The following is an 11256-nucleotide window of genomic DNA, read 5'->3' on the forward strand; positions in this document are numbered from 1 at the left end:
CAGCCCACAGCTGGAGGCCATCCCCCCACCCCCACAGTGCATCATCACCCCTCCCCTGGGCTCCCTCACAGCCCCTCGCCCGGGGCAAAGGAAGCACAAAAGGCAGCCAGCAGCCAGCAAGTGTTTATTCAGTCACACACATAACAAGTCACAGAAGGGAGTCTGCTCCGGGGCTCAGGGCCCCTAATGCTCCCCCTGCCCCTGGCACACATTGGCGCTTGTTCCCAGAGCCATGCTCCTCAGGCCAGCAGGGAACAGTCAGTCAGTCAGTCGGCTCCTGGAGCAACGGGCTGCTGGGCAGAGCTGGAGATTGCCAAAAATGAGGAGCAGGGTGCAGGACACTAGAAGACAGGAGAAAAGGGGCAGCCGGCTGGCCAGTATGGGGGTAGTGAGAAAACAAGAGGCGAGGAATGGGGTGGTGAGAGGATGGGGACAGGGAGCCTGACACAGATATGGAGAAAGAAGCAACAGGGAGAGAAGAAAAGAGGCAGCAGAAAGAGGAAGAAGGAGCAGGGCAGAGACCAACAAAGAAGGATGAGGAATAGGACAGAGATGCAGAAAAAAACCTGGGATGGGCAGCACAACAGACATGGAGGAAAAAAGAATAGGGGCAGGGAGCTAGACCAGGAGAGATGGTGAAAGACAAAGCTACAAAGAACAGGGCACAGAGGGAGGAAAAAGCAACAGCAACGGGGAGTAAGGACAGCAAACAATGGAGGAAAAGGGCAGGGGAGGAACACAAATCAAACCACAGAGCTACATGTTACAGGGCAGAGAAGGAAGAATTAGGAAACAGGGACAGAGAGACAGTAAAAAAGACACCTGGAGACAAAAAGTAATACCAATGCATACAGAAAGAAGAGGGGGGAAATTCTAAAACAGGGGAAACAGAGACAGTGAGATGGAGAAAGGACAAAAGCAACAGACTACAAGGCGTCAAGAGAGGAATTACTGAATAGTAACAGAGCGCCAGCCAGAAACAGACCACGCAAGAGAAAAGATCACACGGGGTATAGGGCACAGAGGAAGGAATTCAAAAACCAGGGACAAGGAGCCAGACAGAGAGACACGCAAAAATTAAATGGGGAAAAGTGACAGACCGCAAGGCAGAGAGGGAGGAATTGATAAATAGGGACAGGGCACCAGACAGAGAATGAGGGAGAATGGGAAAAAAAAAAATAGCAGCAAGCTACAGGGAAGAGGGAGGAATTAAAGAACAGTGACTGGAAGACAAACAGAGAGACATGGAGAGAGAAGACAAAAGAGCGATGGGCAACAAGATGGATAGGGAGGAAATAAAAAATAGCAGAAGGAGCTGGCCAGAGAGAAAGACACCGAGGAAAAAGGCCAGACAGGCTATGAGGGGCAGAGGTAGGAATGAAAAACTGGGGACATGGAGTCGAACAGAGAGAGATGGAGATCACAGGGAATAGCAGTGGGTGCAGGAAGAAGAGGGAGGAATTAATCAATAGGGACAGGGAGCTGGACAGAGAGGGATCGAGAAAGGCAACAATAGTGGCAGGGTACAGGGCAGAGAGAGGGATGACCTACAAGAGGGGGACAGGGAGCTGCTCCAAGCAAGATGGAGAAGGAAGATACAGGTGAGCATAAAAAGCTGAGCAGCATCAGAAAGAGAGGAGTCTAGGAGAAAGACAGGGAGGGACCAGGACACACAAGAGGGATGAGAGGGCCCCAAGCGCTCGGGACTTATCGCAGCTCTCAGTGCTGCTGCGAGAATTTGACAGGTCAGACTCTTCCTTCTCTTTGTCTCTTCCCTTCCTCTTCTGGAGCTCTAGTTGCCTGGCTGTCCTCCACTTCAGAGAACATGTAGGCGTCTCACAGCTCTTACGAGATGAGGCCTGCTAGACATGGAACCTCACTTGATCACACACTACGTGCAGGAGTAGGACAGAGGAAAGAGAGAGAAACTGATAAGCAAGGAGCAGAACAGATGGATCGAGAGAGAAATGGACTGAAAAGAGGAGCGAGAGCGGTACAAAAGGTACAGAACAAGCTGGAGTGGTTGAGGAAATAAGAGAAAAACCCGCACAGATCAGGACAACTAGAGGGAGAGATTAAAACCATGGCTGGGCTGCAGGATTTGAAAAAAGCCAGGGAGCACAACACAAGAAATAACAGGACACTGAGCTGGGCAGGGGGATATAGCAAGAAACAATGGGACGGGCAGTGGTATGGAGCTCTACAGGCAAAATGTTTGGGAGAGGATGGAGGACAGAGAGAAGAGAAAAGGGACAGGCAGCAAGGCAGTGATGGAGAAAGGAACAGCAGCAACTGAGAGATAAGGAGAGGGACAGGACCGAGGCAGAGAGGTGGAGAAAGAACGCCAAGCCAGCGATGGGTAGCAGGCCAGAGGGATCAGAAAACAGAGGAGGCAGGACAGAGGCATCGAGAAGAGAGGTGAGGGACAGGGAGCCAGACAGCAGGAGATGACTGCGGAAGGGAGAGGGACACAGAGCAGGATGCTGGCCTGGAACCAACAAAAGCAACAAAGAGAATGACAGAGAGGTGGAGCATGAGAAAAGACAGGGACACATAGGATACATGAACCAATCAATAGCCGAGGCAGGGAGCAGCACAAAGGGTCCGAGAGAGGGTGAGGTGAAGAGGGTGGAGGACGGGGACAGGGAGATACAGAATTAGGGAGGTGGGCATCAGTGAGCAAGACAAAGAGATAGAGGTGGAGAAGGGGGGAGGGCAAAAGGCAGTCAAGGACACACAGTGGCACATGCAGGCACAGAGAGAAAAAGAATGAGTGGGAACAGGCCAGAGAAGTTGTGGGAGAAAAGGGATCGATGCCAATCAGGACAAAGAATGGGAAAAGGAAAAAACCAGCGCTAGGCTGCAGGAGCAAGACAGACAATGAAGAAAAAAAAAAAAAAAAGGAGAGGAAGCAGGACAAAAAGAAAAAGGCAGAGCTAGAAGAAGAGAGAGAAAGAGGGAGAGGGAGCAGGACAGAAGAGAGGAGAGCAGAGGTAAAGGGAAGCAAAAAAAAAAAAAGTCACATCAGTGTGGGATAGAGAGAGCAACAGGGGAGAGCCCACATGCACTCGAGGGGCAAGAGGACTCCGTGGTCCCAGGACTCACCACAGCTCTCGCTCTCAGCGCTGCCAGGGAAATTTACCCACTTCAGACCCTTCTTTCTCCTTCTCTCCTCCCTTCTTCTTCTGTAGCTCCAGTCCTCCCCTAAAAGAATACGCGGGTGTCTCTCAGCTCTTATAAGCCCGGCCGAACGCAGCCCCGCGCGCCACAGCGCGGCTCCGGGCAGCGCCGCCGCCGCCCGACCCCGCCGCGGAGCGGCTTCTGCCCCAGGTCCCGCCGCACCGCGCGGCACCCCCCGTCGCGGCTTTCCCCGGCAGCCGCCAGGAGACCGACCGCGCGGCCCCGCTCTGCTGCTCCCTCGGCTCGCACCGGCTCCTCCTCCAGCACCGCCCTGGACAGGGAGGAGCCGCGGCCCCGCGGCCCACCCCTGGGGCTCCTCCAGCCCGTCCCACGCTACACACACACTCCCCCCCTCCGCCCCCGCGCGGTAACTATAGCGACCAAGACCATTAAACGCCTAAAGTGCCCCTCAGTCCTCCGAACTCGCGCTCTATGACCTGCCAGTCCTCCAGTCCCGGGAACGCAGCTGCGCATGCGCGCTGGGCGGGGAGCAGAGCAGCATGGGCCGGGGGGGGGAACCATGAGTCGCGCATGCGCACTGGGCGGAGGGCGGAGCCAGCGTAGGCGGCGGGGAGGAGACAGGAGCCGTGCATGCGCGCTGAGCGAGGGGCGGAGCCAGCGGGGGCGGTGGGGTCGGAGCCAGGAGTCGCGCAGGCGCACTGGGCGGGGGCGGAGCCAGCGTGAGTGGGCGGAGCCAGAAGTCGCGCATGTGCACTAGGCGGGGGAGGAGCCAGCGTGGGCGGGGCGGAGCCAGGAGCCGCGCATGCGCGCTGGGCGGGGGGGCGGAGCTAATGGGAGGGGCGGAGCCAGGAGCCACGCGTGCGCACTGGGCGAGGGGCGGAGCCAGCGGGGGCGGGGGCGGAGCCAGGAGCCGCGCGTGCGCACTGGGCGAGGGGCGGAGCCAGTGGGGGCGGAGCCAGGAATCGCACATGCGCACTGGGCCAGGGACGGACCCAGCGTGGGAGTGGGCGGGGCCAGGAGCCGCGCGTGCGCGCTGGGCGAGGGGCGGAGCCAGCATGGGCAGGTGGGCGGAGCCAGAATCCACGCATGTGCGCTGGGCGGGGGGCGGAGCCAGCGTGGGAGTGGGCGTGGCCAGAATCCACGCATGCGTGCTGGGCGAGGGGCGGAGCCAGCATGGGCGGAGACAGAATCCGTGCATGTGCGCGGGGCGGAGCCAGCAGGTGCGTATGCGCACTGGGCGCGGGGTGGAGCCAGCGTGGGAGTAGGCGGAGCGAGGAATCGCGCGTGCACACTGGGCGGGGGGTGCAGCCAGTGTGGGAGTGGGCAGGGCCAGGAGCCGCGCGTGCGCGCTGGGCGAGGGGCGGAGCCAACGTGGGCGGGTGGGCGGAGACAGAATCCGCGCATGTGCGCTGGGCGGGGGGCGGCGGAGCCAGGAGTCGCGCATGTGCACTGGGCGGATGGGCGGAGCCAGCGTGGGAGTGGGCGTGGCCAGAATCCACGCATGCGTGCTGGGCGAGGGGCGGAGCCAACGTGGGCGGAGACAGAATCCGCGCATGTGCGCTGGGCGGGGCCAGGAGGCGCGCATGCACGCTGGGCAGGGGAGGAGCCAGCGGGGGCGGAGCCAGGAGCCGCGCATGCGCACTGGGCGAGGGGCGGAGCCAGCGTGGGTGGGGGCCGGGGGGGGTCTGAGCCACGAGCTGCGCATGCGTACTGGGCGTGGGGGCGGAGATAAATCCGGCCTACAGTACCCGCTTTTGGCCACACGGTGGCAGCAACGAACACGAAGGCGGGCACGCCCGATCGCCGGGCTGCAATAAGTGATTTTTAATCACTCACCTGGGACAACCCCAACGGATGATCCACTCTGGAAAACTGACCCGTACCGGATAATCCTCACCAGAGAACCCCCAGCAATGCCCCTCAAACAGCCGGAGTCTCACCCCGGATTTTCCCCAAATTGGGTCTGGGTTTGGGTTTTTTTATTTCTGTAACACAAAAACTGGGGGTTTTGTGCTTTTTTGAAATACTCCACTTCGGTCTTTTTCAGGACTTTTCCACATCAAAATTGGTGATTTTTGGTTTTGTGCATGAAAATGGGTTTTCTGCTCTCCAGCTGCACCAATCCAGGCAGGTTTGGCTGTCCCAGTAGCCCCAAATTGAAGGTTTTTTTCCTCCATTGCAGACCCAGACTCAGGGTGCTTAGGGTATTTTTGTGCCATGGCAGCGACACAGGGCTGTCCCCGCTGTCAGGGGGTTAACGGCCGCCAGGCAAACCTGGCCCGGGGGGACCCAGGTTTTGAAAAACAAAAACCCCAAATCCTATTCCGGCATCTTGAAAAAATAACACAGAAGAAAGTTCCATCAGAATAAGGGTCAGGATATCAGTGGAGCTCGGGGAGGACTCTGCGTGAACAGGTCAGCTCCACCTACAACACACCCTGGCAAGGCCGGAGCGATTTCAACTCCTCAAATCACCAGCAAGGCCGATCGATACGATCCCGAGCACATCCTGCCCATAAAAGCAAACGCTCTTGCTGGTGTCGGAATGTCTCATCCCGTCCGTACAGCAGGGCTGCAGGGAGGGAACCCCGCGAGGCTGCAGGACAAGGTCGTACCGTCATCAGAACCTATGGCTGACGGATCCGCCGCGACAGCCGCAGCCCTTGTGCTGCTGCTGCTGCACATCCTGCTTGCTGAGTCAATAAAATCAGGAGTGAAGTGTAAAACTTTAAAGAGTAAAATAGAAAATAAAGAATAGAATAAAGCTCAGTCCCTCACTCTTTAGTATAAATGTGGGCATATGTTTATAGAAGTATTTTTATTAGATGTGTAAGTATTTGATTTTCCTTTTGCATTCCCTGAACTCGCCCAGCTGTGAGCTGATACCATTACACTATCTCCAAAATACACACGTACAACTTGACAAGGGGGGGTTTGGTGTGTTCCATAATTAGCAGGGACGTCTGGCCAGCTGCACCGCCCAAGAGAGACGCTGCTGAACTGCCAAGGAAACGCGCCACTGAAAGTGAGACAGAAATAAAGTACTTCAGAGCACCCCAACAAAATATCAGGAAAAAACCCTGTAACATTCAGTTACCTCTCTTTTTAAACATTTAGAACAAATAGCTAACTGCTTAAATACATCTAACAAATTATATGCTATAGCTATTTGGCAGTTACCGTTTAAACAATGCAAGTCAATTCATAAATTATACCATTTTAAGTCTCATCTATAATAGAAAAACCAGTGAGATAAAAGATGCCCCATATGGTTTTAGTTTTGGGGGGGGGGGGGGGGAAGTCCCCAGTGCTGCAATGCATAAGGCTACCAAAAAGGACTGGCAGATTTGCTAATCTGTGTACTGCAGGGGAACATGTTTTTACGGTATCTCAGCTGTTACAGCTGAGACCCCAAAGACCAGCAATGCCACCAACTTTTAGAAAAGGTGCTGCGCTTGGGTCTTTGGAAGGAAACTGACTTTTTTTTTTTTTTATAGACAGTGAAAAGTCTTGTTGGTGATGACTTCTACCACCAAATACATCATCTCTGAAGATCCACTCTGATGGGAAGTTCATAAAATGAAACTTCTTTGAATGAAAAAGATTTCCATTTTGGAAAATCTTTCCAGCTGAAGTCAAAATTACACACCGTCAGTTAAGGAAAAAAGGACATTACTGAAGCAGTAACTCACCACAACCACATCAGGACTCACTGTCACTAGTCTGAGGGCAGCCCACGCTGGTGCAGTCTTACAGCTCTTAAGATGAGACTTTCTAGACATGTAACCTCACTCTCTCGCACACTATGCAGTTGTACCATGCTGTTGGTGACGTACACGGCCCCTGCGGTGCACATTGGTGGTCAATTTCTTCTTCGCCTTTAATCTGGCCTCTTCAGCTTCAGCCGCAGCAGCTCCTGTCCACAGCCAGTAAGCACCCTGCCTGTCCCTTTTTGCCCCCATGGTGCAAGGAGAGCAAGGTCAGGCAGAAACAACATATGTAAGCACAAAGCGGTTGCAATCAGCAGCATCTCCAGGGGAGGAATGGATATCCGCAACCTCAGCATGACCTCTAGTAGAGGGAAAGAAGCAGTAACCGTTGTTACCGTAGATCAGCCCTGGCATTGGAGCCCCTACTTCCACGGGGGCTTCTGGAAGTGCCTCAAGGGCCAGCTCGCCACTGGCCCCACAGGGCTTGGGGCTGATGTGGGGCTACGGGACAGGCTTCAGGGAGATGCCAGAGCTAGGGGCAGCTGCACAGTGCAAGGCTCAAGGGGAGCTCTGCCGAGCTGGGGAGGTGCCTGGCATTTGTGCCTGGGGTCCTGCCCACCTCCTTCCCCTTTACCAGCTCTCAGGTAACTCCCCGGGGCTGCCCCGGCCCAGCTTCCCTTGGACCCTGCCGCAGCGGTGGGGTGAAGCTTCCTGTCCCACCACTGCTGGGGGGAAAAAACACGATGGGCTACAAGACACAGAGGGAGGAATTTTTTTTAAAAGGAGGGACCGAGAGCCATAAAGAGAAAGATGGAGAAAGGAAAAATAGTGACAGGGGACAGCTCAGAAAGGAAAAAAAGGAAAAAAAAAACAGGCAGAGGGAACGAGACAGATAGCGATGGACTACAGGGCAGAGCAGAAAGAATTAAGGAATCGGGACAGAGAGAGATATAGAAAGACGTCCCAGAGATCTAATCTCCACAGGGAAGCCACAAATCCAGCACCGTCTCAGTCACAAGGGTTTGGAAACAAAGGACGGAGCTGCACATCCCCCCGCATCGCTCCGCCGCCCTGTCCCTCCGCTCCGACCAGCTGCGCCGACGGAGCGCCCCCAGACCCTGCGCCCCGGCACCCCTTGCTCCTCCCTCACCCCCTACCCCTGCGCCCCTTTCCCCTCAGCCCAGACCGGCCCTCCCCGCTTCCCGGCGTGCGCAGCCCACAGCTCGCTCCCCCGCTCCCGCCAGCACGTCCCGGCTCACCCGGGGACGGACAAAGCCCTTCGGGGCAGACCCGCCGGACGCACCGCAGCAGGCAGGAGACTTCCCGACACCCGCGACCTCCGCGGCGCCCCCGGCCCACAGCGCCGGGCGGCCCCGGCCCCCACCCGATGCCGGCGAGAAGGAAGCGGGTCCCGCCGCGCGCGCGCGCGCCTCTGCTCCCGGCGGGCCGCGCTTCCGGCCCCTCCTACGTCATCGCACCGCGACGCACAGAGGGCCCGGCCGCCGCCATGGTGCAGCTGGGTGAGTGCCCCGCGGGCCCGGCCCCGCCACGGCGCAGCCCGGTGGGGGCCCGGTGGTCCTGGCCTCTGACCGCCTCGCGCTCTCTTCGCAGGCAGCCGCCTCCTGAAGGGCTACCGCGGCGGCCACGTCGTGATCCGCTTCGCCCTGGGGGGCTGCACCAACCGGCCCTTCTTCCGCATCGTGGCAGCGCACAGCAGGCGCGCCCGCGACGGGAAGTACCTGGAGCAGCTCGGCTGCCTCGACCCGCTGCCCAACGCCCACGGCGAGAGGGTGGCGGGGCTCAACCTGGAGCGGCTGCGCCACTGGTTGGGCTGCGGCGCGCAGCTCTCCCGGCCCGCGGAGAAGCTGCTGGGTAGGCCCGGGGCGGGCGGGCGGGAGCCGGGCCGGGGCGGCTCGCCGCGGCTCACCGCCTCTCCTTGCAGGTCTGGCGGGGTTCCTGCCGCTCCACCCCATGACGGTGACCGGCGCCGAGAGGCGGCGGCGGCGAGCGCAGGAGGCCGTCGTGCCCGCTGCGGACGTCTCGCCCGGGCCCGGCGACGCATCCTGAGAGACGCCCCGTGCGAGGGGCTGCCGAGGGGCCCAGGACAGCGCCGGCCCTCCCGGATGCGGCTGCGCCCTGCCCTGTCAGGGTACCTGACCACATTAAAGTGTCATTTGCACACTCTACACTCTGCCTCTGCTGCTCTCTCCGGACTCTACTCTGAAAAATTTACTGTTGCTGCCAGATCGGGTGCAGCAAATATAAAAGGGGTTTTCTTACTATAATGTGGGTATGGAACTATTCTGGGAGGCACGTACGGCTTTTCCTAAAGGCATTAGGTTATTAGCTCTAGCGTATCGCTTTCTGCAGCAATGGCCTGACTAGGGCCAGCTTCCATTTGTCTGCTGCACTCATCAAGTGTTTTGACTCCTGGCTCTGACTTAATAGGACAGTCCAGTGGTCCAGGAGAGGCCTGGCACTGACAAATGAAAGTGGCATTGTAGCTGCGTTTCTGTTTAGTTTTTACAGAGAGGTTCTGGGCCTATTTGTTCAATTTACAAGCAGAAGGGAAAGATTTCTGAAGTCTTGGGTAAAGAGGGAATGGGGTTTGCATGGAGTGAGATATGAGTTACTACTTCATCACATAGTTGACCCTATCCCGAGAAGCAAGAAACTCACTGAAGCCTCTCTCCTACCTTAGATACAGCTCTTGCTTTTTGGGGTTTCCTTTGGCACAACTCTTACACAAACAGAGGTTAGGCAAGGACAGGTTTTCAGTTTTGCATCCTGATAAGGCTTGTAGCATAACCACCCCAACAGAAGAACAGACAACACTCTTAAGAAGGGGGCTTGCTTGCTTTTAACAAAATCACAATACTGAAAATGGGTGGGTTTATTTCTGCTTACGGATGAAAGATTCAATGATTAAAAAAATATTGTTTGAAGTGGACAACACTGTGAAAGGTGGTACTGCTTTTGTAATACCCTCCCCCTTCCATATATCTGAATGTTTGGAGTCATGTTTTCTGTAAAATGGTGACTGGTACACAGTTTCTAGGAACTTCCTCTCTAGCTTACTCTCAGTTTCTTTGCTTCAGAAGTAAAGGTTTGCATCTGCACTTGTTCTTCCTATCGTAGTCTAAAGATACCACACAGCTTTCCCTTTCTGGAGCTTTCTGCTTCAAACACAAGAAGGGAGGTCTGTAATGTTTCTTTTGAGAGTTTAGTGGAGGCCTGGCTTTTCTTACTATTAAGAAAAATACTTTGTTATTAAATAAAGCATCTTACAATCATAAACAAGGCAGTAAAGCGGTTGCTTTCATGTCCTTTTGAATACTGAAGTGCCATGGAAGTGCTCTGTAATGCAATAGGGTTACTGATGCAAGACACAGTAATAACACCAGGTAAATGAAGGAAGCGTGAAGAGGAGAGTCCGGCAGTGCTGAGGTCCTGCTTTCCACAGTGGCTTCTCTCGGCTTTTCTCTTGCCCTGCCTATTCTCTTAAGTCCCCCGCTAAGGCATCTGCTACACTGAGAAACAACATGCAACCGATCGGAGGGGATTTACAAAGACAGGGTATTTCTCCTCACCTACCTACCTCTTCATTGTCTGTGCAAGTGATAGGTCTGTTTCTTTTCATGGATGAAACAAGTAACTTTCTTAGGCTCCTGAACTGTTGCAAGTGGATTAGAAGAATAGTTTGTGCAACAATGCACAGCCTCTGGGCCGCAGTAAACCCAATCCTGCCAGTGATTTGTTCTGCACAGATGCAGAGTACTGTGTGCCAGTACAGGACAGCCCAAGGTTTGTTGTGTGTTTTTTTTTTTTTAAAAAAAGGCTTAGTGAGCTTTTAAAGCATAATTCTCAGATAGTTACTGTAAAACCTGCATACAAGGAGTGAGCATAAGCCAGAAGCAGAGTAGAGTATCATCAGGCTGCAGCATGGGAAAAGCTAGCATAGAAAGATACAGATGAAGCTCAAATCTCTAACATAGTAATTCTTCCTAGCATTTGATAGCAATACTGTTAAATGCCTTATTGTTCAGGTAGCTCTCGTAAGCTTGGTTAGCACTGTACTCACACAAACCAAAATGGTCATTTCTGCTCCGATGTTGTGATTCCTCTGTTGGCCATTCCATTGGCTACTGCAACAAAATTTGTTATCCTTTGTTCAAGAAAGCTATTGCTGGATCCTAGAAAAAGCAAAAACAAACAAAAAAGCTGACATACAGCTTATATAGGCGAATACTGCATCATCCCTACTACAGACTGCTCCTCGGTCTGCAGACTCCCACTCTGTGCATACTTCGCATTTGAATTCATCTGATTAACATTACTCATCACCTGCTTTCTTCCTTCTGCAGGAATACTTCTGTGTTCCATACACTGGGCAAGCTGATGAAGC

General features: G+C 55.0%; 1 protein-coding gene and 1 long non-coding RNA gene across 4 annotated transcripts; one reads left to right on the forward strand and one right to left on the reverse strand.

Moving 5' to 3' along the window:
* Positions 1–5921: 5921 nt before the first annotated feature.
* On the reverse strand, positions 5922–8287 carry LOC141933420 (uncharacterized). 3 transcript variants are annotated; one of them, XR_012626082.1, is made up of 3 exons: positions 8236–8287; positions 6834–7212; positions 5922–6160 (listed from the first exon to the last, which is right to left on the reverse strand). It is a non-coding gene; the product is annotated as an uncharacterized LOC141933420 (long non-coding RNA). The 3 variants fall into 3 exon arrangements; XR_012626080.1 differs by having other exon boundaries at positions 8155–8279; XR_012626081.1 differs by having other exon boundaries at positions 8111–8257.
* Positions 8288–8308: 21 nt separating this feature from the next.
* Positions 8309–9037, forward strand: MRPS16 (mitochondrial ribosomal protein S16). The gene is made up of 3 exons (XM_074848074.1): positions 8309–8371; positions 8463–8723; positions 8794–9037. Exons 1-3 carry the CDS (start codon positions 8359–8361, stop codon positions 8916–8918), a joined length of 399 nt encoding a protein of 132 aa, XP_074704175.1. The 5' UTR covers positions 8309–8358; the 3' UTR covers positions 8919–9037.
* Positions 9038–11256: the final 2219 nt, after the last annotated feature.

The sequence above is a fragment of the Strix aluco genome, chromosome 22, assembly GCF_031877795.1.
Source record: "Strix aluco isolate bStrAlu1 chromosome 22, bStrAlu1.hap1, whole genome shotgun sequence".
Lineage (NCBI taxonomy): Eukaryota > Metazoa > Chordata > Aves > Strigiformes > Strigidae > Strix > Strix aluco.

Bases quoted from the DNA above. Each gene is read 5' to 3' on its own strand.
- MRPS16 (XM_074848074.1), top strand. The intron at 8,724-8,793 runs GTAGGCCCGGGG...CTCTCCTTGCAG, and splicing joins GCCCGCGGAGAAGCTGCTGG to GTCTGGCGGGGTTCCTGCCG.